The sequence below is a fragment of the Colletotrichum fructicola genome, assembly GCF_000319635.2.
Source record: "Colletotrichum fructicola Nara gc5 chromosome Unknown KSG_Nara_v1_contig09, whole genome shotgun sequence".
Lineage (NCBI taxonomy): Eukaryota > Fungi > Ascomycota > Sordariomycetes > Glomerellales > Glomerellaceae > Colletotrichum > Colletotrichum fructicola.
This window is the reverse complement of record NW_027094059.1, coordinates 2,457,284-2,484,652: the sequence shown is the minus strand read 5'-3', so window position 1 is coordinate 2,484,652 and position 27,369 is coordinate 2,457,284. Positions and strand designations below refer to the sequence as shown.

The window sequence follows — 27,369 nt, the reverse complement described above, 5'->3', positions numbered from 1 at the left end:
GAGAATTATGCTCGCGAAACATAGACTAAAGCACTGCCCCTGTGCTTGAAAATCAAGCGTACACAACATATATCTTAGACAATATGTATAAAACACGGCCGCAGAGAGATATCTCAAAGAGATTCTCAACTTAATGTTCAGTCCTAAATTGAATCCACCAGTGGTTTCAATGGTGACCCTAGCTCATTATGAAGTAAAAGTCTTTTCCTCCCCTCAAGACCTTTAGTTGAGGGCTGAATTAGTGCATATTGGAAATCGCTTCTGACATTTCACATTTGTGAGCCGCTAGATATGTAAAACTATGGGGGGTTTTAGTTGGTCGTTGTCTGTGTGCAGTACAGACCATCGTCAGCCTGCCTTCAACGGCTGAGCTGAGGCTAACGTAAGTTGTCAAAAAGGATGAGTTTCAAACGTGCCTAAAGACACCCACTTCAACCCATCAATGAAGGTTAAGATTGCAGTGAAAGATCTTCTTGTTTGCATGCTCGCGAACGGCCCGCACCAAAGCATGCCACCCATCCTCATGCACATGTGCATACAGCTGTGGAACGTCATAGGTAAGCATTAGAAGGGCATGCGTAGATCTTCCCCAAAGTCCCAAACCATTAGCTAATGACGGCGCTGCAAAGGAGGGTTGACACCCAAGCTAGCCTGCTACATCCCTCCCCACTTTGCCTGAGACGAGTACCAATGGCTTGATGGGCAAGTACTTGTGGGATGCCAGACGAAGCACATCATTTGATTGGGATGTTGGTTAGGGCAGAATCCCGTTAGGTTGAAACTTTCTTACCGGCGGCAACTACTCCAACGTTGCGATCTCTAGCTCTAATGTTTTATGGCGGCCGTTAAGGAAAAGGGTGACAGTGCAGATATCTGTATGGAGAAATACGGCCGGTGAAAGGTTGTAGCATATTAGGCTGTGCCTATGGATTTCATTTCATTCAGTCACTCCAGCAGCTGGGCACAAATTGTCTTCAGTCGTATTGCAAGTGAGGGCTCTTAGGAGCAGTCCTCTCGTTAGGCAGGCTATTCTTTCTATATAATTGCAATGTTTTGTTATCTTTAGAGTACCTAGCTATCTCCTCTCACACACTTCGCAAATTTGCAACAGTCATAGAGACCGCTGTAGGAGTTACAGGCTTCAAAATTCGTATGTTAGCTTTTCTAGAGATCCTCTCTTGAGGGGAATAAATCGCAGTGAAAAATAGATCATTCAACTGGGCTGTGTCTGCATGAATGTACTCCGTGGCGGGATCTCTTTGGCTAGTGACTTCTTAGCGCGGGTGCCATAACTTGGCAAAGATCCTATTGGTTGAAGCTGCGTTAATAGTCGCGGGAATATGGGCCAACAGAGCCGCTGGCCAAAGACGACCACATCATATTCAATGCCTTGGGCGGAGTTAAGATTGCAGTGAAGAAGCTGGCTGCCTGCTGTCATTCATTCATTTGGCGAACCACTTGTTTGGTCAGCAATTCGCGGCCGGCCGCGAGAGAAGCCGCCGCCCTGCATGCGTTGGCCCGAATTGGGATTGCAGTGGAGCTTTGGTTGCCTACCTACCTAGGTACCTTAACTTTTTGACGGATCACTCGGGAATCCGGGGGGCGCGCAGACTGATACCACTTGGAAACGCCCCAGCCAACTACAATGATTGTCACAAGTCGGCTAGTGTACCATCCTTCTTAACGTTGAGTGTTAAATGTAAGTAATTATGGGGTTTCGGGCGAACGGCGAGCCTTGATTGGACTCACGCCTTGGCCAAGCCTCTTATAGGTTATTATGCTTGCTGCTTTGGGGGGTTGATCTGGGATGACAGTTACGATGTTGTCGTTGCTGCTTGATTGTCCTGGCGAATGACCCTCAAACCCACCTCTGACTCAGACGCTGAGGTCTCGAGCTTTTGGACGAGACGCGAAAGAGGAGTCCTTCATAACAGTGATTACACACACGGGGCTCATTATTAGGGGGTATCTAAGTATCATCTGCTCGTGTCTTTTGCGATCCATTCAAGTTGGCAAAGCCTGTTCTCCATCAAAATCTGCTGCCACTTGCACCGCCAGCACCCTCAGTCCTCTGAGCATTGCGCATCGCGATATTTCCTCGCGTGCCACTACCAGGCAAACCCTCTCGGTTGCTCGAACCTCCGTACTCGCTCGCATTGCTCCAAGTCATCGGCTCGCGAGGAGAAGACTCTGCACTCTCTCCCGCCGAGAAGCTGTAAGTCCTGCCGTTGTATCCGGGCGGCTGCGGCCAGATCTTTGGGATAGGGAAGAGACCGCTGCTCTGAGTCCGACGCTTCTCATTTGGCTGGATAACAATGCGAACATTGCCCTCGCGAGAGCTTTCACCACTCGTGTTGCTGGGCAGGGGCCCGCTTGGGTCGCGTTGGTTCATGGTGGGTGGCGATGAGTCGATAATAGCGGCTGCTGCGGCGGCTGAAGTCATTTGGTAGTCGTCTTCGGGAATGTTAACATGCTGGCGACGCTTGGAGCGCTTTCGAAGGAGCCAGATAGCTAGCGCGACGAGGACGATGCCGAAGACGCTGCCTACGGCGATCCCAGCGATTTGGCCATCATCCAGTGCGGGCCTGAGCGATGATTCAGAGCCTGGAACAACAGTCAACGATGCCGTGATACTGGCAGATGTTTGCGTCGAGGTTGGGGTCGGAGTCGGGGCTACGGTTGGCCATGAGAACCCATCGGGATCATCCGTGAACCAAGTCGTGATGCTACTGGTTGCGCTAGACGAACTCGAGATACTGCTGCTGATTGGGAGAACAGAGGTACTCTTATCGCTCGATAGCAAAGTTGTGACGAGCGAAGTCTGGGTTGGCGTGGAGATAGTCATGCGAGTGGAAGCCGTTGTCGGAATGGTCGGCTCTGGGGTAATTGTAGACACTTCCTGGGTGCTTGCAATCGAGGTTGGAGCTGGAGCGCCAGCTGTGACGAACAGGGTAGTGGTTGAAGTTGGAGTTGCCGTCACAGAGACTATGACGGGGTTCACGACCGTTGCCGTCGAGACGAAGCTGCCTGTCCTAGTCAAAGTTACCGTCGTTTCGATGGTGACAATCGAGACCATGCCAATGACAGTAACCGGCGCATCCAAGACTTGGCGTCGAACGCCGTGGCGTGCGGTAACAAGTGTCGTCGGGACTGGTAAACGGGTTGAGTCTCGGAGAGAGGAGAGTGATGTCGAATCCGGTCGCGGAGGCTTGTCACGAGGAAGACCAGTGTTTGCCGACGAGGTCGAATCGCCATGGTAACTGGCTGCTGGTGAAGCAAATTTTCGTTTCGCCAAATCGCTCGGGGCTTGCGCGATCGCGACGGTGCTGGTCTTGGTGATGAAGATAGGGTCGACAACGGTCACAGTCTCGACAAGCGTGGAGACGACGACCTGCGTCTCGCTTGGTACCTCGATGAAGGATGTTCTCGTGAGTGTGACGGTAGAGAGCGACAGCGACGGCTGGCTCGAGGGTCTGCGAAAAATGGTTAGCGACTCGAATTTGGCCGCGATAGGGAGGGGGCTTCTTGCGTCGAATTCTGCCTGGCCCAGAGATGCATCACTTCCTTGCCATCGTGCCGGGAGCGCGATCCGTCCGACTCCAAACTCTTTGCTGCCACTTTCTCGCCAGTCTGAAGATGATGCGCGATCTCGATGCTCGCCTGTCGCGACGCCCGCGGTGTCTCCGCATCAATCAAGAGCGAAGAAATCGATGTTCCGAGAGCAGGAGCGCCATCGCGAACCTGAGAAGCGACGGCTGCGGCAAAAGCCAAGCAAAAGGCAAGCAAGATCCGAATTTGCAGCATGGTTACTGATTTTGTCGCAAGTTGCTAGATCCTTCCCATTTTTGGTTTTGTGAAAGTTCGAAAGGAAGGTGAAATGGATTAGAAAAGAAAGTACGCCGTTTGCCCTTGCAAAAGGCAGGAAAGAAAAGAGTGACGATGAGGCAAACGGTGGAAGCAAGCTTCCTTGGACGGGAGGACTGAGTGAAAGAATCGAGCAGCTGAAGGGCATGTCGGAAAGGGAAGGCGCATTGAGATACACGACGCTCCGAATCGAGTCGCCACCACTTGGTGCAACACGAAAAGTGGTGGTTTGAGGAAGGAAGCAGAGTTTTGCCGGTCTCCCGCAGCTGATTGAGGCAATGCATCTCCTCCAGCCGTCAATAGCTTCAGGTCAAGACAAAGTCCGGCATGGCTTGCATGGGGTCTGTATCGGAGAATGAAGTCTCAAGTTGACCGTCTGAGGTGCGCGGGAGAGCCTCCTCGTCATCCCGGGACGGCATGGGGCCGGCGACAGGCGTCCCGATTGCAAGGTGTTCATCTCAACAAACAAGTATAACAGAGTGAAGTTGCATTGATATATCTGCCGATCTAAGAAGGCGCATCAGTTACGGAACTTGTTACGGACCCATCGAACCTTGGCCAAATCGCCCCAGCATTACGAGCGCTGCACGGCACGGCACGGGACGAATGAGCCCCGCCTCAGATCGGCCGCACCTCATCACCACAGCCGGGAAGCACGAAGACGGGCGAGGAAGACAAGAAAGACGAGGAAGACGACAACGACGATGACGAAGACAGCCAAGAACTAGGAGGGCGAGGACGAGAAGGACGACAACCACGGAAGTTGGTTACGCTTTGGTGATCTCTTGCCGCGACAAGAGACATTCAGGAGGCGGAAGGAAGGAAGAAATGATGCACAGACCGTCTTATCGGGATCCATCCCGGGTACCCCATCCCTGCTCGTGTATTACGTAATAGTTTTATTCGCCTGTCGGCCGAGATTCATCTCCATCCATCCACCACGCCAACCACCGACGAAACCTTGGCCACGGGCGTTGTTTGGCCGAATCACGACTACATCACGACACAACACGTTTGACGGTTTCTCAACGAAAGTGTCTTCTCACTACGTTGATCATTACGCTGGGTCGTCTGGCCGTCTCGGCCTACAAGGAGGGACCTTGTCCTTCTCCCGGGGTATCTCTGTCGTCAATCTTCCGTCATTCTTTTCGCCCTTGGTGCTCCCACTGTTTCTGTCAACAGTGTATGTGTCGCCACTCAAATCGGACATTGGACTCATCCGATTCGGGCTCAATGGTGCCTTCTCCGCCATGAAACCTTCTCCTCCTCCAACACCGGGCCCGAGACTCAACCTCATCTCCTTCAACACGACTCCATCGCCCCTGCCAGACCTAGGAGTGTCAGGCACCTCAAACCGATCATCCTGCGAGTATACCGAAGAGCTTCTCTTCGCCTCCCATGTCGCCTCCAACATAGGCCTACCGTCTCCAGTGAGAGGCCGGCCTCGACTCCTCGGCACCACCCCCAACACCGCAGTCCTCAGACTGAGCGTTGTCGGCGCCATGTGCGATATCGACAATACAGGCACAGGCGGTGCCGGCATCCGCAGTTTGTTCAAGTGACTGGCATAACTCGCGTTCCGGCTCCGCGCGAAAGGCGTGCTGGGCTCCGTCCATGGATAGCCGTGGTAGGTTAAGCTCGTCAAGTCAAAGCTCTCGTTCTCCGTGGCCTCAAGCGACCTTCTCTTCGCCGCACTCATCAGGCCAGGGAAAACCTTGGCCAGCAGCGGACGCAGTGTCGGGGCGCTGGCGCAAATGAGCGCCAGGTCGCACTCCAGGATCGTCATAACGAAGAACGTGAGCGTGTTGGTCACACCCGTGCTGTTGGGCAGGTAGTGCCTGTGCAGGCTGAGCTGAAGACGGACCATGCTCGCTGCAATAACGAAGATGCTCAAACTCAACACCACGGAGAGCGCAATCTTGTCCCTCCGAGGAAGGTCGAGTCTGGCAACGCAGGGGATGACCATGGCGATCAACCACGCGTCAGTAGCGGAATGAAGACTTGCGCTCGAGATCAACAGCTCTGGAAAGCCGAAGCACATCATCGGCCGCCCGAAGAACTGTCCCATCACCGGATGGCATTGGAGGAAGCTCATCAGCAGCATTGGTACGCTGTACATGAGCACAAACACAACTGTTCCCCATGCAAACAGCCGCTCTCGCGGGCGGGAGACAAAGACCCGGAGATAGAATGCCAGGATGGAGAATTTCGTCAGACAGAGGCAGAGTTGGTAGTAAATCAACCCGAGGTATGTGCGCATGATGTACGGGTTGACATCTTCCAGCAGGGACGCCTCTGATGGGGCCGCCAACAGCGAGGGCGTTGTGGCGGTGATGCCATAGACGATGCACAGGGCCGTTGAAAAGAGCCACGAGAGGAAGATGAGCGTGTCGTCCAGAAACCACTTGCGAATCACCCATAGCCGCGAGGCAATGCGAGCAAAGATGAAGAGAGTGCATACGACGTGCGGGAGCAGGATCCCAGTCATGAAAACCGGGATATTGGCATCGTCCTTTTAGAGGTCAGATACGCACAAACAGAACAAGACGAGAGACTTACGATTTCCTTCAGCACTGACGCTGGGACTCTCGGGTCTGGCGATTTCGGGTACGTGAGGTTCATGTCAATGCCCTCGGCGGAAGCCATCTTGCCGTGGTGGCTCTGCGATCGCAGAGATCGGGGAGATCGGGCGTCTTATTCGTCTGTTCTGTCGCGCCACCTGAAGAGAACTCACGTCCTCGAACCCATGGAGAATGTGTCAATGGTCATACAACATGAAGCCTGCACAACTCCCAAATCCGGAAGAGCAGATCATCGGTTTACATACGAAATCCCATTCCCCCAAAAAGGCAACTCCAATCATGCAAGCCACCCATAACACGCCATCCCGGCACCCGAGAGACCCCTACCCCTCCATCCCATCAGATCTCGCTCCCACGGCCACGTCTACCGCCTGCCGAACTCAACCCAGTCCGCTCCAAGCAACGGGCGCACAAGCTCCTTGCCAGGCAAGAGCGGTACCACCTGCTCGCTGCAGGCTAAACCCCCGCGATCGCGATTGGACGGGCGATGGTTTCGTCACTGATGGGACGGGACCGTCGGCGCGGCGAGCGTCGACTACTCAACTTGCACGGACGAGGGAGGATGGACTGAACTTGTGGCATTCAGCCCATCTTTTGGCACCGCTTGAGCTTCACTTTCTTGAAGCCCTGCCGTCCCTCTGTCTTTCTCAGCTTGAGGAGCAAACGAGACGACGAGCTGAAACGCCTGGGAAGGAAACGATCAACCCGTCCGCCTCGCCTCACTTCCATCGAGCTTTTTGATAAAGCCGTGGAAGCAATAATGAAACGCGCCTCACCTGTCAAAAAAAATCTTTACTTCCTTTCCCCGTATTGTTCTTCGGCGGAAGAAAAGAAATGGGAACCCCGCCATCTCCAACTGTGACAGCCAACAGCTCGACCAGTCGCAGAACCGTTCTTGGATGCGGGGTGCGGCACGCCACACACATCCGCTCCGTCGCCTCCCCTCCACCCCCACCAACCTGCCCTTCCATTGCGGATCTACTGCGCCAAACGACTCACATGGCCCCAGCTGCAGCGGAATGCCGTCCGGGAGTTGCCCGATCCGGCAGGACAAGTCTGCATCCCGGCGCCGATTGGTGGGCCATTTCTTTCTCGCAGAATGCGCGCGATATCATTGCCGACGTCTATTCGTTGTTGCGGGGCGTATTTGGATTGTCGATTCACGATTGCATTTTGTCTGGGTTGAAGGACACGGCAGACACCCACTCTTGGGTGGCGGTCGCACGCATTTGGCTGGTTGGGCTTCCTTTTACCCTTTCGCCATGAACAATGCGCCAATGCATCCGTAGGTTGGCCAGCTCAGCAAAGAACGGGGAGGAGGGGACGAGGAACCAGCACCCCCACCACAGCGCAACTGTTCGTTGTTGGCAAGAACTAGTATTTCGCAAAAGGTTTCGGCCCGCCGTTCCCTTTGCCTTTCCTCGCCATACGTTTGTGCGTGGCTCGATTGCCTTTGGAAGCCCACGCCAGCGGCCGATGGCCCCCCGGAAGGCGAGATTGGCCTCCGAATGATGGACGCGCGGAGTGCTGCTGAACGGCACTGCATTGGACGAAGCTTCTCCTGCTGCCCCTCGGGATACGGGGGATCCTGGACATGTCTGGGATGAGCCGTTGATATTGGGTTCCCGGCGTTGGGCGGAGGAAGGCCCGTGGGTTGTGGTTGACGTGCGGTGCCATCTGGTGTGGTGGGATGGACGTCGTCTGTGCGACCACGCTGCCGCGTCTGTGGGGAAGGCATGATGTGATTCCTGAAGTATAGATGCGATGGATGATGAAATGCTGGATTTGTGTTTTCTATGCGAAGGTTGCCAAGAGCTTGGAGGCGGTGCTGGCTAGGTCACTCATTTTCTGGAGAAATGACATCGTGATCGCGTTCGCGTGGTAGAGGAGCTGAGCGGCATGCTGGCTGGAGGCAACAAAGTGCGCCTCATCTTGGCATGAAGTCTGCGCGGTATCTCCTTTGGACAGGTGTTCTTGGCCTTGTGGCTTGGCCCTGAGGTAAAGTGATGCCTCGGGAAAAAGATGGCGGCATGTGCCGTGGTGGTGGCCCGATGAGAATGGTCAACATGTTTATAACTTCGGTTTCGCTTTATGTATGGCCGACCGATCATCTCCGAGGCCGACGTAAGAGGCAACAATGAAACATAAGAATCATGTCTCCAAAGTGGCCCAAAACCCTCTTCAAACACCACACGAACTTCCAATCTAGGAGTAACATAGTTCAGATGATAAGCCGATACTGAAGACCCTGAGCCGTCAACCAGTCTTTGTCCCTGCGTTGTTGTATGCCCCTCCGGCTTGAGACTTTTCCGGGAGGAATCCGCGTCTTGGAGGCGTCGTCGGATATCTCAACTCTACTGGTGGGACGATGATGGGGCAGGTGAGGGTGCCCCGTATTCGCAGGCTCTCGCAACACCAGATTGCCCCATGGCTCACCTTCGGCATCATTACTTTATATCCATCCCTACTACTCTGTGGTCGTATCTTCACCATGGCACATACTCAGGCTACCTATGAGGCGAAGCTACTTCTGGTTCTCCAGGGCAAGATGTGAGTGTAACGCGAAGTTGTATTGTCCAAGTCTACTTAGTTATCAAGGGGTTTGTTCCCTCCTCAAGTGTACCCACGGTCAGTCGTGTTCCGTGGTTCGATACTGCCAATCGATTTGAAGTCGGGGATCGAGATTGGCGTAGTAGTCATCCGAATCGGTATTGATTTGGGCACCGTTGAAGCTGTCCCAGCCGGTCATGACTAGGGATTCAGCTGTCGAGATGGTCGCGGAAGAATGTCCCAATACTGTGTTGTCTGCCATCTGGGCCCCCTGGTCTTCTCTCATACGGTCGTACTTGGCCTTCGTGCGTTGCATGTAGGAGTCGATGCCCACAGTGATGTCCCCGCCTAGCTTCTCCATCGCCAAACGCCCCAGAAACTTCACCGTTGCATCCAAACGAATCTCCATCGGCAATATTGCCGATGCTTGGGCCACCCGTTGCTCCATAGCTGTCATCTGTGCTTCGGTAAATGCTTGAGGTTGTGATCCCGGCCCAGGGGCTGCTTTCGACGGTTTACCTTCCATGTTGATCGCCCATACTCCGGTATAGGTCACGTTCGGGAGGCGAACTTTGTATGCTTTTTGTACCATTTCAACGATGTCCAAAACCTGTCGATCCTCCCGAAACGCTTCGACGACTTCAGTCATCGCCAGCACAGTGTCTCTGAGTTCGTAGTGAGCCCTCCACAGGTCTGTTGTTTGTCCACTGTCAGGCACGGCAACGGCGCGGATTGCTATCGCCCAGAGGACCGACTCTTGCACAACTCGTCCTGGTAGTTGCTGGAGCACTGCCTTTTGGATTTGTCTGTAAAATGGCGTGCGACACAACCGAAACGTACTCTTGGTAACGATGATATTTGCGGTATCAGAGAGGTCTGCGAGCATTTCCCAATTGAATATTTTCAAGATGTCGGTGTAAGACGTGATCTTGTCCGTTAGAGCCTGGATCTTAGTCTGAGCTTTAAGGTTGCAGTCTTGGATCATCTCATCAGCAGTGAGCTTCTCGTTGCCCGGTTCGTTGCCTGTGAACATTTTGCCTGATCGAGATCATAAAAGTCCGGGCTCGAATGGGGTTCCAGGTTTTCAAGCGTTCAAGATCCAATGACTTTCAAGAGATGTTTGTCACGTCGGTTCTCTATATCATGCATGCGGCGAGAAGAGTCGCAGTCGTTCTCGTTTGTTTGCGCAGAAAGGTGATGATAGCGGAGATGTTGGAGGTTAAAGGCGAGAAGTTGAGGAGAAGCGCTCTTTTTATCCTGATGTTTGTTTTCCTTCTTGGACGCTTCAGGGAAGAGCTACCATTGAAATGGAAAGAAGTGAGTAGTATGACTGAGCTTTGGCAAGCGCGATTCCCCGAGGCAGCATTTTTGCTGGAAGCAAGAGATTCAACTGCGGAAGCCTCATCCGAGCTGCCCCTCCTTGATCTTGACCCTGAACAACCTCTCAGCGTTTCCATGCGCAATCATGGCCAACACCTGCTCCCCTACCAGCCCGCTCCCTTTCAACTCCTCCATCCACTTGACCCCGTTCTCGCTCTTCTCAAACGGGTAGTCGACGCTGTACAGCACATGCTCAACAGGCGTATTCCGCAACACACAAGCCAGCGGCGCCATGCCCCAGACCCCGCTCGTGGTAAGCCAGATATTCCCCTCCCAGACCTCCTTCCACGCCCTCCTCCTGGGCCCCCATCTCACCGACAACTTGTCAACCCGCTCCATCATGAACGGCAGCATCTCCCCGAAATGCCCAATCACAATCTTCAGCCCGGGGACCTCGTCAAACAGCCCGGCGGCGAAGAGTTTGAGCACAGCAAGGCCCGTCTCCTGATGCCACCCAAACCCGCTCGTCCCCAAGCTCTTCGCCGCCCCAAGCTCGAAGTTGCCGTCGTACGCCTCCTGCTGCACCTGCGATGGCCACGTCGGGTGCAGATAGATCGGCACGTCCAGCTCCGCCGCGACCCTGAAGACCTCCCAGAACTTCTCGGCGTCGTAATGCGTCCCGTCGGCGTGCGCGTCGACCAGCGCCCCGACGAACCCCAGCTCCTTGACGCACCTCCTCAGCTCCGCCGCCGCAGCCGGGGGATCCGCCATCGGCAGCACTGCTAGGCCCACAAAGCGGTGCGGGTGCGCGCGAATGGACTCGGCGAGGGTGTCGTTGGCGAGGACGCTCATCCGCGCTGGGCGGGAGGCGAGGCCCGGCGCGTGGGAGACGGCTTGCAGTGCGATGTGGTTCTTGTCCATGTCGGCGAGGCGGAGCGGGCCGACGTCCGTGAGGCGCGCGGCGATGTCGGGGAGGTGTTTGAGCTGTTCTGCGTAAATGTCGGAGAGCTCGGGGAGAAGGGCTGGGGCGATGAAGTGCTCTTCGAGAGCGATGAGTGGGGGGATGTTTGGGGCCATGGCTGTGAGTCAATTGATATCAAGAAGTTGGCAGTGGTGTGGATGAGGGTTGCCGTTGGGAATTGACTAGGTAAGTGAAAGCGAGTGTGGTTGTTTTGATGATGTATTAGCTCCCCGCACTTCCCCAACGCCTCGACGCCTCTTTGAGTTTACTTTGCGGTACTGCGTCCGAGACATGCATTCAGATCACGGGACTCGGCAGCAAACCGTCCAACCTTTCATCTAGAGCCTTGCCATACGGGCGGATACCTCTAGCTAACGGGGCGGATAACTAATTATTATGTTAGGTCTGGCAGTTCTTTTTATATAAACAATTTTGTCGTCCCTATTGTCGCTATCGTCCCCGCTGTTATAGTCCCTGTTATGGTCGTCCCTGTCGTCCCTTTCGTCCTCGTCATCGTCTTTGCCTCCTACCCGCCCAGATAGCAAAACTCCTCATCTGTATACGAGGCTTGGTAGGCGCCAAAATAATTCGTCTTTCAATTCCTAATCTCCTCCCGGCTCTCTCTTTCATACACTCTACTTCCTCCCCTCAATCTCCTTCGCCTTCTCCCTCGCCTTCAAATACCCAGGCTCCTTCTTGATCCGGTCAATGTACGCCGCCACTAACGGATACGCCGTCCGCGCCGACCCGCCCTCCCAGGTGCCCATCGCGTCGAACGCGCCGAGGTGGTCCGCCGTCGTCAGCCCAAAGCTGAGCAGGATGTCCGCGGCGCTGAGCTCCGGCCCGCAGAGGAAGCCGTTGCCGTCGGTTACGCCCGGCGCGGTCTTGAGGTACGACTCGAGCAGGGCGAGGTTCTTCTGCGCGTTGGGGAAGAGCACGAGGGACATGACCTTGTTGACGACGAGGGAGGTGATGGGGCGGATGAAGAAGGGCACGTTGTCCGATTTGAGGACTGGGCCATGTTAGTGAGACACGCGCGATGAGAGTAAAGGGGGCGTGGGAAGGGTATACTGCTGAAGAGGAGGTACTGCACCAGCGTCGGGAAGAAGGTGCCCTCGACGTAGTGCAGCAGGTACTGGAACCGCGCGTACGCCTCCGTCTCGCCGCCGACCTTGCCCTCCTGGCCGTCCTTCCATTTGCGCGGCACCAGCGACGGCTTGTTCTGGCCGAAGTGCTCGACGAGGTACTGCGTGATGTAGCCGCTCTCGGCGAGCTTGATGGGCTCGCCGCCGTTGGGTGGCGTGATTTCGAGCACGGGCGACTTGCCGAGCGGGTGCACCTGCGTGAGCTCCGGCGGCGCGAGCCGGTTGGGCTGGCGGAGGAAGACCTCGGTCGTGTAGCTGAGGTTGAGTTCCTCGAGGAGCCAGAGGATGTTTTGCGCGCGGGAGTCGTTCAGCCTGTGTTTGGGGTTAGTGTGGTGGATTCAATTGGGGTGAAGGCAGGACAGACCAGAAGAGTTTGATCTTGGGCTGTTCGTCGGTCGCCATTGTGAACTTTCGTTTGGTGGGCAGTGAGTGTGAGTGAGATTTGCGTCTTGCGTTGTGGATGAAGGTGAGGTTCCGTTGCGCGATGAGGGGACGCCATAATAAGCCAAGGCGGTCGTTAGCCGAGCGCCACGTGCCGCTAGCAGTCCAGCGTTCGCGGCGATGATCATTGTGGGTTTTGGGGGACTTTGGTTGGCTGGAGGGCTTCGGCGGGTTTTTTTGGGCTCAGGGAGAGCATCATGACGTGCGCTGATTTAATAGCAGTCGGGTCATCGGCGGAGAGATTCTGACCGCCGGTAGGATCGGGGGACGGGGGCTATGTGGGCCGTGTGCGGAGCGGTTCCGCTGTGTGCCGGGCGGGCTATGTGGGCTGACTTGGGGGAGTATTCCTAAGGGCCTGGACGATTCGGGCGAGAATAGGCTGCAAGGTACGATTTTGTGTACTTCAAACTTCCTCAAGTTGTAAGCGATTGATTGGGGTGGATGAGGATGAGATGTTCATGCAAGTAAGACGGCTTTAAGATTCAGGTCCGGGGTTGGAGCATCGCGACAGGGACTTCTGCTTTCCTAAATGGGTCCCGTAGGATGTCCCCGTCGGTCATTCACGGGATGTTTTCGTGCCCACAAGCATGGGACGGTTCCTGGCACCTTTCTTGATGAGCGTAAGCTCGGTATTCGATTGTCCCGGACTTTTGTCAACTTTCCAACAACAGCGCTGGTGTTCCAGACCCACGAGGACGGATGATCGGAGGCGTCCCCCCCGAACTACAACTTCCTCTTCACCAGCCCCTTCCAAAAATCAAAACTATTCTCATCGCTCTGCAAAGCCCACATCCGCCCCGTCTCGCGCCCGTCCCTATCAACCTCGACCGCCTTCAACAGGCCCCAGTCGCGCGTGATGCCCACGATCCGCGCCCGCGCGCCGGCCTCCTGCTCCAGCGTCACCGTCTGCCCGGAGTGCAGCCAGTGCCTGTAGTACCGCTCCTCGAGGTCGCGCGAGAAGCCCTCGCGGCGGAACTGCGCGTAGATGGCCTCGAAGCGCGGCAGGATGCGCGCAAGCAGCGTCTCGATGTGGAAGCCGCCGGGCAGCGAGGCCGGCGCGATGGCCTTGAGCGAGGTCGTCGGGCGCGTGTTGGTCGTGTTGATGCCGATGCCGACGACGCACTGATACGAGCCCTGGAAGTAGCTGCAGGTGGAGAGGATGCCGCCGATCTTGACGTAGGAGGGGTCCGAGGGGGAGGAGGCGGGGTCGCGGCAGTCTGCGATCGTGGTTAGATACGGTCTTTTTGAGGAGAGGAAGATATGAGGAGACTTACAGATGTCGTTGGGCCACTTGAGCTTGATTGGGATATCGCCGCATCCCACATCATACGTCTGCACGGCCTCGGCGATGGCGATCGCTGAGATGTACTGCAGGAACACGATCGGGTGAGAGGCGGCCAGGTGTGCGGGATGGTTGATGACCGTTGAGAAGAGCAAGCTTCCGGGCGGTGCAATCCAGACGTTCGTGCCTCGGCCGCGGGCGGCGACTGAAACTGCCGCCGTAAGTGTGAAGCCGGTTGGAAGACAAGACAAGAGCTTGTTATTTCTGCCAAAGTCAGCATGCCTTCACATAGCATGGAAAGAGGAAACATACTTGTCCATGAGCGTGTTCGTGCTCGTCACAACCTCACCATACAACAACGTATCGCCCCACTCCTCCGCCTCCTTCTCCTTCTCGCGGTACCCCTTCAAGCTGTTGTAATACAGCCGGTGGTTGAAGCTCGGCGTCTCCTTAACATCTGGCCACGCCTCCTCGTGCGGGACGATGACCTTGACCACCTTGTCGTAGTCCATGGCCCCGGACGGCAGCGCGTCCCGCAGGTCCTCGACGCTGAACCGCGTGGCCTGCTTCTCTATGCGGAAGACGTCGTGCTCGCCGTGGATGTACTCTTCCCCATCCCCGGTGCGCGTGATCGCCTCCTCCCAGGAGGCCAGCGTCTCGGCGACCTCGGTGTGGTTTGCCGAAGTCAGGTGCAGGCGGGAGAGCACCGGGGGAGCGGACGGGTCGGCGCTGAGGTCGAGGCCGAGTTTGGCGAGACAGGTGCGGAGGAAGGAGATGCGGGCTGCGTCGGCTGCTGCGAGCGTCGCGATGAGGGTTTCGTAGGATGGTATCTTGGGCTGGGGGTGCAGGTTTGCGGCAGCGAATCTGGGTATCGTTAGCTGAGCCATCAAAAAGGGGGCCGAGGGACATACTCGGGATGAGGACCGGTGAGAACGACATGCCCGTTCCCAACCTTGGAGTAAATCACCGCAGCCTTCCCATCCCCGCCATCAACATCAATCTCATCCGCATAACTCGCAAGCACCTCAACCCCCGAACACCCCTCCGCATCAACAAACACCCCGCCCCCGTTATAATAGCTCACCACCTCCCCGTCCGCCGTACTCAGTCTCACAGCCCGCGCGCCGCTCTCACTATGGTACGCAAACCCCTTGAACGCGCCGCCGCGGCACGTCCCGGGGAAGAAGCCCAGCTCGCGCGTGCCAATGACCTCGAGCGTCTTGTCGCCGACCTCGAACTCGCACTTGCGCGAGGCGTAGTACCCGCCCGCGCAGAAGCCGAGGTACGACCCGCCCTTGCGGACGAACTCGGCGATGCGCCGGTTGCCGGCGCCGTTGAGCACGCGGCAGTAGCCCAGGTCGCCGCCGCCCGGGATCACGAGCAGCGCGCAGGTTGCCTGCCAGGGCTCCTTGAGCAGCGCGGGCTCCGGGAGCGGGATGACGGCGTAGGTGGGGGAGAGGAGGTGGCGGAGGGTGAGGAGGGCGTGGCGGACTGATTCGAGGGTCGTGCCGGTGCCTGTTGTGGGTGTCAGTTTGAGGACGTGGAATGAGAATTGGGAGGTTGCTTGCCGCTGTAGACCAGCACGTTCAGTTTCCGGGGAGCCATTGTGTGATTTTGGCGATGGCCGGTGAGATTAGTTGTGAGGGATGAGTGAGTGAGTGAGTGAATAAGCCCCGTCGTTGGGAGTCAAACGCCGAAAATTTAGGGGCACTGTCCTGAAGTGCTGAACCCCAACAATTCCTCAATGCTAAATTTGACTCTTTTTCCCTTCCTCACATCCGACGAAGTAAAAGCAGCCTGCACTCGTCAATCAGCGCAAACTTCAGCTCTCAGAGCGGATATCGAACAGGAGGAAACAATGTCGAAGCAAGAGAGCGACGCGGCGCAGAAGGCGGCAGCAGACGACGAGCCCGATGACTGGTGCGTATTTCCCTTTTCACCTCGACGGATCTCACTCTTCTCCGAGACAGTGACCTTCGTGGCGTGAAATCGATGAGGAAAAAAACATCTCGGAGGAAAATGGTCGACGGCAATCAAAACAAAAACGCAGGGACTGCGGCTAACGTTGCCATGCAGGGACAAGCGCATCTTCAGCACCGGCTGCGCAGGTAAACGTTCAACCGCATTCTCCGATCCAGCCACGGAACGATCGGCCGGCAATGGCTTGCGCTAACATGCCGTTCAACAGACGAGAATTCAAAGTTGACGGACTGCTATTTCGAAAAGAAGGACTGGCGACAATGCACCGCCGAGGTTCGTCCAATTCCTCCCCCCCTGGCCAACCAACGTGATGAGCGAAGCTGACGACGGGGGTCGTCCCAGATGGAGCGGTTCAAGAGCTGTTGGAAGCAGCAGGGGAACGATGCCCGGACAGACACCAAAGACGCCTGATTCTCGACTCTTCGGCATGAAAGACGTGTACGATGCGTGTATAATTACTGTACATAACTCCCATCAACAACATCATGATGCCCTCAGAACGAAGTGGACTGACCAACTGCTCCATGACCGCAACAGTGCCGAGGCGTCGCTCACACGGTCCCCATTTAAGCGGTGGCCCAAGCTCCAATCCACGGCACGGCGTTCCTCCGCCCCGGCCAAATTTCAATCTCTCAATCACTACCCGCCCGCCGCCGCCGCCCATTCACGATATCACCATCGACAGCGCGCAAACACCCATTTGCGCCGCCTGCTCCGTCCAACATTCTCTACCGCTCTCTCTTTCCTGATTTATTTGCAGAAAGCATACAAATCCCATAATGATCCCCGCCATGGCTTCCCAGCAAGCCCTCCGCCCGCTCCTGCGCCTCACCCGCCCCGCCACCCAAATCGCCAGAATCACCTCCACAACACGCACAAAAGCAGCCGCCGCCGCGACAGCAACAGCACCCAAACCCGCCCCGAAGCCCGCCGTCTCCCGCGCCGCGACGCCGATAGTCAAGAAGCCATACACCAAGCCCGCGCCCAAGCCCCCGCCACCCGCAGCAGCAGCATCAACCCCCGAAGCCGACGCTGCCATCGGCCCCTCGCTCTCCTCCTCCACCCCGCTGCCCACCGCGCCCTTCGACAACGGCACCAGTAACGGCAACGGGAGCGGAAGCGAGGACGGCAACGGCAACGGCGTCGTCGACTGGACGAGATCATACTACGGCCTCGGCACAGCGCGCTTCCCCAAGGAGGTCGTCGACATCCTGCTGCAGCCCGTCAACCCGGCCGACGTCGAGGTCAAGCCCGACGGCATCATCTACCTGCCCGAGATCAAGTACCGCCGCATCCTTAACCAGGCATTCGGCCCCGGCGGCTGGGGCCTGGTGCCCAAGGGCGAGGTCGTCGTCGGCGAGAGGATCGTGACGAGGGAGTATGCCCTCATCGCCGAGGGACGGTACGTGAGCCTAATATGTGAACCTAATATCTCCTCGCTTCTCGTTGTCTCTCCGGGAATGAGACAGAGCAGCAAGACTAACTTTATCACCACGCAGATTCATCTCCCAGGCACAAGGCGAAAACGGCTACTTCAACGTCGAGAACCTCCCCTCCGCCGTCGAGGGCTGCAAATCCAATGCCCTGATGCGCTGCTGCAAAGACCTGGGTATCGCCTCCGACCTGTGGGACCCCGTCTTCATCCGCGCCTTCAAGAAGGAGTACGCCCTCGAGGTGTGGTGCGAGCACGTCACCACGGGCAAGAAGAAGCTCGTCTGGACCCGCAAGGATGTGCCGATTGCGTACCCGTTCAAGAAGACGCAGTAATTAACCGAAAAACATGGAAAGAAAACAAGATGCAAGGGGTGGTGAAGTGTATAGACCCACGAGGAATAAAACAATGTACGATTGGATGGGAATCTCTCCTGTATAAATAGACCAGATCATATGGCATGGGAAACGCGCATAGACGCATAGGCATTTTACGTAGCGACAACAGCAGCTTGCCTCGATGAAAGACTTCATATCGGTTCGTGAGAAGGGACATCGACTGCTAGCGATGAGCCCCGTCTATTCAGCCCTGAACAAGAGGGGATTGAGGGGAGCGCAGTGTTTTCTGGTCCCCGAAGACGTCTTACAAGTCTGTCCATCCGATGCTCCGCCCGGCCGAATCTAGCAAAATCAGACATGGAACCCACAAAACTCCGTAGCCCAGTTCAATCAAAAGAGAAGCGAGACACTACTTCTGCACGCCAGAGCTAGACCCACCGTCGGGATTCTCAGCCGTCGGCGTGGAGCCCCATCCGAACGGCATCCACGACGATCCCCCGCCCTGTCTCCGCCTCACGGTCCCTTCGCCGTCTTGGTCCTCGGCCCCGCTCTCAGCATCAATCTTTTCAAAGTCGGTCTCGCTGCGCGACTTGCTCAGCCCGCTGTGCGCGCTCATTGGCCTCTGCGTAGGCTCGTCGTCGTCTGCCCCATCCAGCTGCATGCTTCCCGCCCTGCCAGGCACCTGACCCTCGGTGACAGCAGCCTCGCGCTCCAGAACTTTGAGGAGGAATGCCAGGCGCTCGCGCTGCGCGGCGATGAAGCTCGTGCGCTCGCCGCCCTGCAGCTCCGGCGGGATGAGGTTGCCAGACTTGGAGAGGTCCTGGTGTGGATGGCCGGTCACGCCGCCACCGGTGGCAGCCGAGACGGCGCCGGCGAGGAGGTTGTAGAAGTCGGTGCCGGTGTTACCGGCGGGTGCCCAGCGCGCGGCAGGGACGCTAAACCGGGCAAGCAGCGACTGAGTGTAGGACTGAGAAGCCGGGGGCGGGGTAGCGGCGGGTTCGGGCTCGCCTGGAGGCAAGCCGAGAACGTTCGTCTTGATGAGCTCAATGGCGCGCTTTAGGTAGGCGATGCCAGCGGCCTTGAGGCGGTCGTGGGCTTCCGAGATGAACTCTTCGATTTGGGCTTCGTTGTCTTGGAGGAATGGGTGGACGTGGGTTTGGTAGATGATGCGGGCGCCTTGGGTCTGGGGGAGGACGAGGTAGAGGAGGAAGAAAAGGCGGATATAGGCGTAGAAGGGAATCCTAGTAGTGTTAGCCGACGCAATTGCAGAGGAGAGGGCAGTTGCGACATACCAGACGAGAATCCATTCAGTCCAGGACTCGACGAGGAGCGCGCAGGCGAGGACGACCCAGTACATGAGCCATGGCGTCAGCTGGGCGGGGTCGGAGGTCTTGAGGGCCTTGTAAGAGGCGAAGAGGGGGAAGAGGAAGGATGCGATGGAACTACGATGCGGTGTCGCGAAGTCAGTGAGAAGTCCGGAATCGGCGGCGGCTTCCCCCAGCCCCAGAGAGAAGTATGGGGGAGAGCATCGGGGAGAACGGGATCGGAGGGGCGGCAGGGTGCCCCGCGCGGGCTGTACTCACGATAAGAGATGGGCGAATATGTCGAACATGGTTGCGCTTCGGGTGGGAGTATCGATAAGGGAAGCAGCAGGTAGGGAAAAGGTCGAGAAGGTGTGTGAGAGAGAAAGAGATGTTGTATCAGCGAAGAAGAGATGGATGGCGGCAGCCTTGCACACGGATCGGTCAGCGCACGCGCAGCGGCAGCGGGAACCTGATGGAAGAAGCTCAGCAGGGCAGCACAGCCGACGTCAGGCGAGGGGTTGCGCAGACGGGATGGCCTGGCCGGACCGAGTCGAGGTGAAGGTTCAAGTAAGAGTCGGGGGCCTGCGTTCGAAGGGTTCCAGATCCCACGTCCCAGATGATCCCGTCAGGGCGCTGTGTAAGACGGAAAGTCGGTCGTAAGGTGAGGCAGGCGGAATAGCACTTGTACGACCGCGACCAGTAGAGGTGGGAGGAGGTGCAGATGCAAGCAGCCGGTGCAGGTGTAGGCGCAGTAGTAGCAGTAGTAGCAGCAGCAGGAGCAGCAACCAGTGTCGGCGCTCGGAAGACGAGAGAGGTGAGGTGAGTGACAGGGTGGGGAATGGGGGTCCTGAGCACGCGGACAGAGCAGGTCACGGTGCAGGCACTTTCTCTCCAGGTCAAGTGAGCTAGCTCTCACACTCACCTTGGCGGATGCAGCGGGGCGAGCTGAGGGGACACTCGTGGCGGGGACACTGGAGGGGGGAGGGGGGCGCACCGGAGATCGTTTTGGGGGCGCACCTTACCCGCTAGAAGCCGCGCACTTGCGGTTGATCGGAGGGGCGTCGCAACGGACGTGGAGGGAGGGGCCTGGATAAGATTCTAGTGCGTGCCTGCTGCACCTGGATTGGCCGACGTCATTGAGGGGCGTCCGATAAGCCGATAAGGATCACTTAAGCAATGCTGAAACCGGACCTGGCAGGGACGACTCGACAACTCATGTTTTCATCTCATCTCGGTCCGTGGGCTGTTGCAGGGCTCACCGACGCACGATGCCGTCTTTAATACCACGAGAAACCCCTTAATGAACACCTAGTCTTTGACAAAAAAATATATGTGTGGCAACGCTAAGGTTCGTGCCTGAGTCTGCCAGAGAAACAAACACCTGTCTTTGGTTGACGGTTGCCTGGACCAGCCAGAACTGCGAGTACGCGTCCATTGACGAAGTCAAATGCCCATCTTACCCGAAAGGAACCATGTTTTACCCCCAGGTCTCCCCCGTATCCAAGCGGCATGTGATGCTGTTAGCACCTGTCGGTCCCGCACCCTGGTCAGGGCCCCAACTTGCCCCTCCGGAATGCCCCTTTCAGACATGCCACTGAGACCGTCAAAGAAATTTTCGGGATACATGTAGCCAACGAACTGTCGAGGGGAAGCTGGAAGTTCACGCTACAGTCTGTGTAAACTCATCTTCTATGCTAGGCAGGCAACAAAGAACACGTTGAACAGCCACGTAGCCTTACCAACAGGCAGCACATGATTCTGTAAAAAAGAACAACATGGCCCTACCAAATATGAATCGTGTCTTGAATGAGCTGAAAACTTGCCTGTCTTTTGTCAACTTCCTTCTTGTTTGCATTCCGACAATTCCAACCCTCAAGTGTAGCCCACGCTGTGTCTTATCGTACACTTGCCCTGCTGTAAAAGGCAATTCTGGAGCAACTAGAAAGAGCAGGTCAGCTGCAAGTCCCCGGCTGAAGTTGTTCTCATTCTTCTTGACATCACAGTAGGGAGTTGCATTGAGGCTGAGACTTTTACCGCCATAGGCAAAACTCAATTCTCTCTTGGCAATAAGACGCCATTCTGTATCCACGTACGGACTGCGCCATAGCCCGTGTATGTGTTGAATTAGGTTAAGTTCTGAACTCTAGTCTAAGTGTCTAATAACACCACTCTATCCGTTGAATAGAATACCTCGCAAATTACAAAGTCCCTTCTCCTTTTACAATTTTCGTCCAATCTTCAATAGACTAATCATGCGCTTCGACGTTTTCAATGGCAGTCTTGTTCAACCCAGGCCAGTGCTTCTTACCCCAAGTGTACCAGAAGCTCACCGCACCAACAACAACGACAACATACACTGGGCCAGCATAATTCATCTCCGTACCCGTGACGGGGACGGTCTGCGGGAACGGCAGCCATATGCTCAGGTACATCGACCAAAGCAGCGCGTAAATGTTGATCGGCGTGCCCCAGCCCTTCGGCAACGACCATCCTCCGTACTGCACCTCATATTCCGGGCCGTGACCGATACGCCCCGTCATCCTGGCATGAAGCATGCAGGATATGGCGATGATGTACGAACTGTACAGACCCAGAGACGATAGTGCCGTGAACGCCGAGAAGATGGTTGCCGTGGCGTTGTTGCCAACCGTAAACAGCGAGAGCAAAGTAACGATGACACAGGGCAGCCAGACAGACCTGACCGGAACCCGGTACTTGGGATGGATCTTGGCAAAGTACCGCGGAAGCCCTCCATCTCGAGCCCATGCCCACGTAATTCTCGACACCGACGCCAGCGAAGCGGCAACCACGCAGAACGTGATAATCAACAGTCCGCACACCATCGCCGTCCCCGCCTTCGCGCCCGCCGCGTTGAACAGCAACGGGATGATGGGATAACCAGACGCCAAAACATCATCCGGCTCGCCCATCGCAAACAGAATGGCCAAGATGATCCCGTACGACATGACCCCATTCAGCACGATCGTCCACAGCATCGCCCTTGGCACAGCCTGCTTCGCCCGCCGCACCTCCTCCGACATGTGCACCACGCCGTCGAACCCGATGAACCCCCACGCCGGCACCAGCATGCCAATGTTCCACGACACGAACCCGTTCGTCCAGCCGGAGCTCACGGTGCGCTCGAAGAAGACGAAGTCGGCGCTCGCGCGCGGCGCGAGGGCGAGCAGCACGACGACGATGACGACCCAGAGCACGACGTGCAGCACGCCCGCGAGAAGCTCCATCCACGGGATCGAGCGGAAAGCGTAAATGTTGATGAGCCCGCACGCGACAAGCTGCGCGACGATGACGAGCGTCAGGTGCCACGGCTGGAAGGAGTAGGACGGGTAGTTGGTGACGACGAGGCCCATGATGATGTTGGCTTCCGAGGCGGCCGAGCCGGCGAGCGCGGAGACCCAGGCGAACCAGGTTACCCAGCCTTGCATCCACTGATAACGGTAAGTACCATCTCAGCGTTTTCTTGCTGGTTTGGTTTGGAGACTTGGGTGAGACTTACCGTGATGAACCTGCGGTGCTTCTCGGGAGCAAGGAAATGGGTCCAGTGATACTGTGCTCCAGCGATCGGTTGGATTGTTGCGAGCTCCGCCATCGAGAGTGCCTGGGTCATAGCTCCCACGACAACGAGAATGATGCCCCAAGCAAGCGTCTGCGGTCCGCCGTTGTAAAATGTTGCTCCCATGTCCATCGCCATGACTTCCCATGATGACATAAAAATGAGGGCGAACGCCAAAAGTTGCCAGAATGAGAACAGTCTCTGCGTGCGATGTCAGACTCCAGAGAACCATAAGTCCACTCGTGCTTCATATCGAATTGGAGTTTGTTACTCACCCGAAGCGATGAACCGACATTGTCATCGACCTGCGCGTGGGCGCTGCCACTCGTCTTCTCAGAAGAGCTAGTGGTGTTCACCGCAGCGTACTCGCCCTTGGGCTGCTGCATCTCGATAAAGTCGGCCTGTGCCATGTTGTGGACTCTCACGAGGACACGTCAACTTACAATCAGCATACAAATTTTGAGGACAACGGAGGAAATGAGGGGGAATCGCCGCCTAGAAAAGTCTTCGGTAACACGACCGGGCCATGAACAGTGCCAAGACGACTAGACGATCTGGCCGCTGCACCTCTATCGCGCCAATCCACCTTGAGATGCTCGGTACGTGGTGCGATGTGCGAAGCGACCCTGAGACACATCGGCCCCAGTGCCGTGCAGGGCAATGTCTAGCTTCCCATTGGGTGTGCTGGGCGGGAAAACGCGAGATAGAGAGGAACTACGAGACCCCCAGCCATCTTGATGAATTGTAATGGCCGCTAGCAGGGGAAGGGATCTGTTTTTTTTTGCCACTGATCGTTGCAGAAAAAGAAAGTTCTGCTGCAAGTCCGAGGCCGCGAATTGCGTCGCTGCTTTTTATTGGGTCGCTCGCTTGAACAAGGGGGAAGACAAATTGAACATCTTCCCTTGCCGTGGTGGGCTTCCTCAACTTCATGGACGAGGCATGCTGTAGATACCTGCGAGAAGACAATTGAGTGATGGAAATGATGCAAAAACAATTGTGTTAAGTAGTTCCGTAAGCCCATGTTGGTCACGCTTTTGAACGTAGTTGTCTATTACACGGCTGGAGGAAATCTTGACCAGGATGCTGCGCCTTGTCCGCATTCGCTGATTGGTTACAAGTGCCATTTTATTTCCTCAATATATGAAATAGACTTACGGCTTGCTCTCATACTTCTTGTCCTAAAGCAGGACTGTTACAGGCACGGTTCCAATGTCTTCCGACACACTCTCACGGGACAAGGAATGGGCTAGGCACATGGGAAGGAGCTCTTCAGTCTGCACTCTATCGTAGCGGCCTTTTTGCTGTTGGCCATTCAAATGGATCTAATTTCAATTACCTGGCATTGCTTGTTTCTTTATAAAGGAAATTACACTTGCAGGCCACACTTGTGTTACGACCCGTTATGCATGGATAACAGTTGACCGACCCACTTGGGCGTCGGGCGGCTAGGACAGGACATTTCTACTGCAGGATCACGGGAACAACAGGGACTCACTCGGAACGGAAGAACTATGGTCCAAGTCACGTGACGATAACGATCATATTGGATCAATATGATCCAACACGACTTGGGGGCCGAACGATCATTCTGGATCGGAATGATCCAGATCGACCCAAGGTACAAAGGAACATGTTCAGAATTAGACTTGTATATAGTATGACCCTGAGCCTGGCTCATGGTCAGACTTCCATAGCTCTTCAGCAATCAACTTAGTATTCATCCTCACGGATACTCTCAGCTTACTGTTACGGTCAGCTATCCGACAGTAGAGTCTGCTAACAGAAGCTGGGGATTGAGACGTAATAACAGTACACTTGGTCGTGGTCTGGGTCGTAGGTCGTAGGCTAACAGTAGATCAGATCTTCAGAGGCTAAGGTGATCAGTCTTAGACTCAACAAGTAATTCGCAGTGAAGGTAAGCTGAGAGTATCCTGAGGATGAATACTAAGTTGATTGCTGAAGAGCTATGGAAGTCTGACCATGAGCCAGGCTCAGGGTCATACTATATATATAAGTCTTATATGAACAGTTCTGCTTGTTCATGAGCGCTGTGCCCCTTGTCACTATGAGCGCTCATTCTAGAGTGGGATGAGCGCTCATTCTAGTCTCCACTGAGCGCTCATTGTGGGTCCCTTATCTATGCTCATTCCTTATCATCACGTGACCTGTACCATAGCTCTTCCGTTCCTGAGTGAGTCCCTGTTGTTCCCGTGATCCTGCAGAGTACAAATGTCCCGTCCTAGCCGCCCGACGCCCGAGTGGGTCGGTTAACTGTTATCCATGCATAACGGGTCGTAACACTTACCTTCACTGCGAATTACTTGTTGAGTCTAAGACTGATCACCTTAGCCTCTCAAGACCGATCTACTACCAGCCTACGACCTACGACAAGATCACGACCTCAGTGTACTGTTATAACGTGTCAATCCCCAGCTTCTGTTAGCAGACCCTACTGTCGGATAGCTGACCGTAACAACTAAGCTAATAATACTATTAGTTAAAATACTCTTTAAAGGTACTTAAAAGCCTTTTTAATCTATTCCTTCTAGTAATCCTCACTCTATATATCTCTTAAGTATAAGATATTATATAACTAATAAGTATAAAATAATTATACTAGAGAATAGTAGTAACTCTCTAAGAAGTTTATAGTAGTTAAAAAGCTTCTACTATACCTACTTAATATTACTATAGAGGAAGGTTTATTACTCTTTATTAAGAATCTTAAATTATAAGGCAGATTATAAACTTAGTAATACTTAGTCCTTCTATATATAAGTAGGTAAGGCTTAGATATTATATTAATAATATTAAGCTTAGCTAGTATATTTTTAAGATAGCTATAATAATTAAGAAGTATCTTTATTATTATTATTAACCCTAGGATTAATACTAGTTTTATAATATATCTTCTAGTTAATAAGATATAAGAAAAGGTATTTAATACCTATTATAACCTCTTAGAGTTAGCTATACTTATTATTAATACTTTAGCCCTCACACCACTTTATTTAATAATAAAAAGGCTTAAAAATTATTAAGATCTTAGTAAAAACCTTCTAATTATTAGTAGAAAGTAAGTCTAACTCTAATATATACTACTTAACGTTATTATTATTATTATTAACTAATAGGAAGGCTTAAATCTCTACTTTCTTCTTTACAACCCTTTTAATTATTAGATATATATTGTTCTAGTAGGTATTATTATTTAATATAAGCTAAGCCTCTTAGTATAACTTAGAGAAGATCTAAAAGTTAAAGTTATTATTAATCTCTATTACTACTTTCTAATACTATTCTATCTATTATAGAGAAGCCTATATAAACTTAATAATATTCTAAAGCTAGCTAATAAGCTTAAGATACTATTACACCTTTAGATCTTTATTATATTACTCTATAAACTAATAGTAGTTTAATCTAGCTTTAAGAGTCCTTTAGTTCTTACTAAATAAAAAGACCTAAGCTATAAGATTAAAGATATAGCTATAGCACTATATATATTAGGCTTAAACGTCTATCTCTATTATCTCTAAGTTAATCTACTAATAGTGCAAAGGGTTGGTAGGAGCAGTGTTGCAACTCGTACTTCCTTTCTCAAATGAGAATCCTCAGATGAGGAAGGAAGGTTTCTTGTTCCTTTCTAGCTACATCTACACGTCTTTTATCTACTTTGCTGTATACCTTGATGTCTTAGTCCAGTGCCGAGCTTAGCCGAGAGCACCCCATGTGACAGGCCTGGCCTGTTACAAATAGAAAGCCTAGAAGTAAGTATTATTATTTATAGTATTATTAATAACTATTACTCTAATATAGTCCTAAATTTAGTACTAATTAATAATACTAATAAGGGTCTCTATAAGGTTTTTACTACTATAATTTCTATAATACTAAAGGAAAGCTAGAAGATATAACTATAAAGTACCCTTATTATTAATAAAATAACTAATAACTACTATAAAGGTATAAATATTAAGTAAAGACTATAAATTAAATAATAGATATATCTTTAATATTACTAAATAGAGTTTAGCTATTATAAGAGCCTCACTATATTAGAAGAAGTTTTAAAGCTAGTCCTAGATAGAGCTTTAGCTTTATAGAACCTTACTAGTAACCTCTATATTATAATACTAAAAGATCTATTAGAGGAAGATATTCTTAAAATAAGTAAATAATAGATTAATAAAGATAATAGAGGTAATATAGAGGTTTTTAAAGGTTATAATCTTAGCTTTTAGGATATTAGTATTAATAAAATAAAATCTTTTATATAGAGATAGTATTAATATAAGAGGTAAAAAAGTAAGAGTAGTACTATTAGAGTCTTTATCTAATAGAAGAGAGATCTTATGAATATTATAGCTACTTTAGTATTATTAGAATATAATTTATATAGTCTAAAAGCTTAAAGTAATATACTAAAATAAATGCTCTTACTTAGTAGTAGTAGCAAGAACGCTAAATAACTATAACTAAAGCTCTTTTTATATTATATTATTAATAACTCTAGAAAGAGGTATTAGCTTAGCTCTATATAACCTTAATAAAGAAGTAGCTATAATACTAAATCTAATTTAATTAACCCCTACC

The 27,369-nt window shown here is 53.5% G+C and overlaps 10 protein-coding genes across 10 annotated transcripts; 2 read left to right on the top strand and 8 right to left on the bottom strand.

Annotated features, from left to right (window-relative positions):
• Window positions 1-2,029: 2,029 nt before the first annotated feature.
• On the bottom strand, window positions 2,030-3,804 carry CGGC5_v014980 (uncharacterized protein; the record flags this gene model as incomplete). The annotated part of the gene is made up of 2 exons (XM_066153181.1): window positions 2,030-3,473; window positions 3,599-3,804. The coding sequence occupies 2 exons, from the start codon at window positions 3,802-3,804 to the stop codon at window positions 2,030-2,032; spliced, it is 1,650 nt and encodes a 549-aa protein (XP_066007377.1).
• A 1,117-nt stretch (window positions 3,805-4,921) lies between these two features.
• On the bottom strand, window positions 4,922-6,510 carry CGGC5_v014979 (uncharacterized protein; the record flags this gene model as incomplete). The annotated part of the gene is made up of 2 exons (XM_032025286.1): window positions 4,922-6,376; window positions 6,424-6,510. 2 exons carry the CDS (start codon window positions 6,508-6,510, stop codon window positions 4,922-4,924), a joined length of 1,542 nt encoding a protein of 513 aa, XP_031878120.1.
• Window positions 6,511-9,075: 2,565 nt separating this feature from the next.
• Window positions 9,076-10,029, bottom strand: CGGC5_v014978 (uncharacterized protein; the record flags this gene model as incomplete). The annotated part of the gene is made up of 2 exons (XM_066153180.1): window positions 9,076-9,767; window positions 9,837-10,029. 2 exons carry the CDS (start codon window positions 10,027-10,029, stop codon window positions 9,076-9,078), a joined length of 885 nt encoding a protein of 294 aa, XP_066007539.1.
• Window positions 10,030-10,397: 368 nt separating this feature from the next.
• Window positions 10,398-11,393, bottom strand: orsB-0 (Decarboxylase orsB; the record flags this gene model as incomplete). Its single annotated transcript, XM_032025283.1, has 1 exon — window positions 10,398-11,393. One exon carries the CDS (start codon window positions 11,391-11,393, stop codon window positions 10,398-10,400), a length of 996 nt encoding a protein of 331 aa, XP_031878117.1.
• A 519-nt stretch (window positions 11,394-11,912) lies between these two features.
• GTT1-0 (Glutathione S-transferase 1) lies at window positions 11,913-12,824 on the bottom strand (the record flags this gene model as incomplete). Its single annotated transcript, XM_032025282.1, has 3 exons — window positions 11,913-12,289; window positions 12,349-12,734; window positions 12,787-12,824. 3 exons carry the CDS (start codon window positions 12,822-12,824, stop codon window positions 11,913-11,915), a joined length of 801 nt encoding a protein of 266 aa, XP_031878116.1.
• A 762-nt stretch (window positions 12,825-13,586) lies between these two features.
• On the bottom strand, window positions 13,587-15,750 carry BPL1 (Biotin--protein ligase; the record flags this gene model as incomplete). Its single annotated transcript, XM_066153179.1, has 5 exons — window positions 13,587-14,080; window positions 14,138-14,409; window positions 14,458-15,009; window positions 15,057-15,553; window positions 15,724-15,750. 5 exons carry the CDS (start codon window positions 15,748-15,750, stop codon window positions 13,587-13,589), a joined length of 1,842 nt encoding a protein of 613 aa, XP_066007357.1.
• A 253-nt stretch (window positions 15,751-16,003) lies between these two features.
• Window positions 16,004-16,536, top strand: COA4 (Cytochrome oxidase assembly factor 4; the record flags this gene model as incomplete). Its single annotated transcript, XM_032025280.1, has 4 exons — window positions 16,004-16,065; window positions 16,222-16,253; window positions 16,334-16,398; window positions 16,468-16,536. 4 exons carry the CDS (start codon window positions 16,004-16,006, stop codon window positions 16,534-16,536), a joined length of 228 nt encoding a protein of 75 aa, XP_031878114.1.
• Window positions 16,537-16,904: 368 nt separating this feature from the next.
• MGM101 (Mitochondrial genome maintenance protein MGM101) lies at window positions 16,905-17,892 on the top strand (the record flags this gene model as incomplete). The annotated part of the gene is made up of 2 exons (XM_032025279.1): window positions 16,905-17,527; window positions 17,625-17,892. The coding sequence occupies 2 exons, from the start codon at window positions 16,905-16,907 to the stop codon at window positions 17,890-17,892; spliced, it is 891 nt and encodes a 296-aa protein (XP_031878113.1).
• A 412-nt stretch (window positions 17,893-18,304) lies between these two features.
• On the bottom strand, window positions 18,305-19,507 carry Reep2 (Receptor expression-enhancing protein 2; the record flags this gene model as incomplete). Its single annotated transcript, XM_032025278.1, has 3 exons — window positions 18,305-19,136; window positions 19,188-19,337; window positions 19,479-19,507. 3 exons carry the CDS (start codon window positions 19,505-19,507, stop codon window positions 18,305-18,307), a joined length of 1,011 nt encoding a protein of 336 aa, XP_031878112.1.
• A 1,938-nt stretch (window positions 19,508-21,445) lies between these two features.
• On the bottom strand, window positions 21,446-23,183 carry HNM1-5 (Choline transport protein; the record flags this gene model as incomplete). Its single annotated transcript, XM_032025277.1, has 3 exons — window positions 21,446-22,648; window positions 22,717-22,974; window positions 23,049-23,183. The coding sequence occupies 3 exons, from the start codon at window positions 23,181-23,183 to the stop codon at window positions 21,446-21,448; spliced, it is 1,596 nt and encodes a 531-aa protein (XP_031878111.1).
• Between the last annotated feature and the right edge of the window lie 4,186 nt (window positions 23,184-27,369).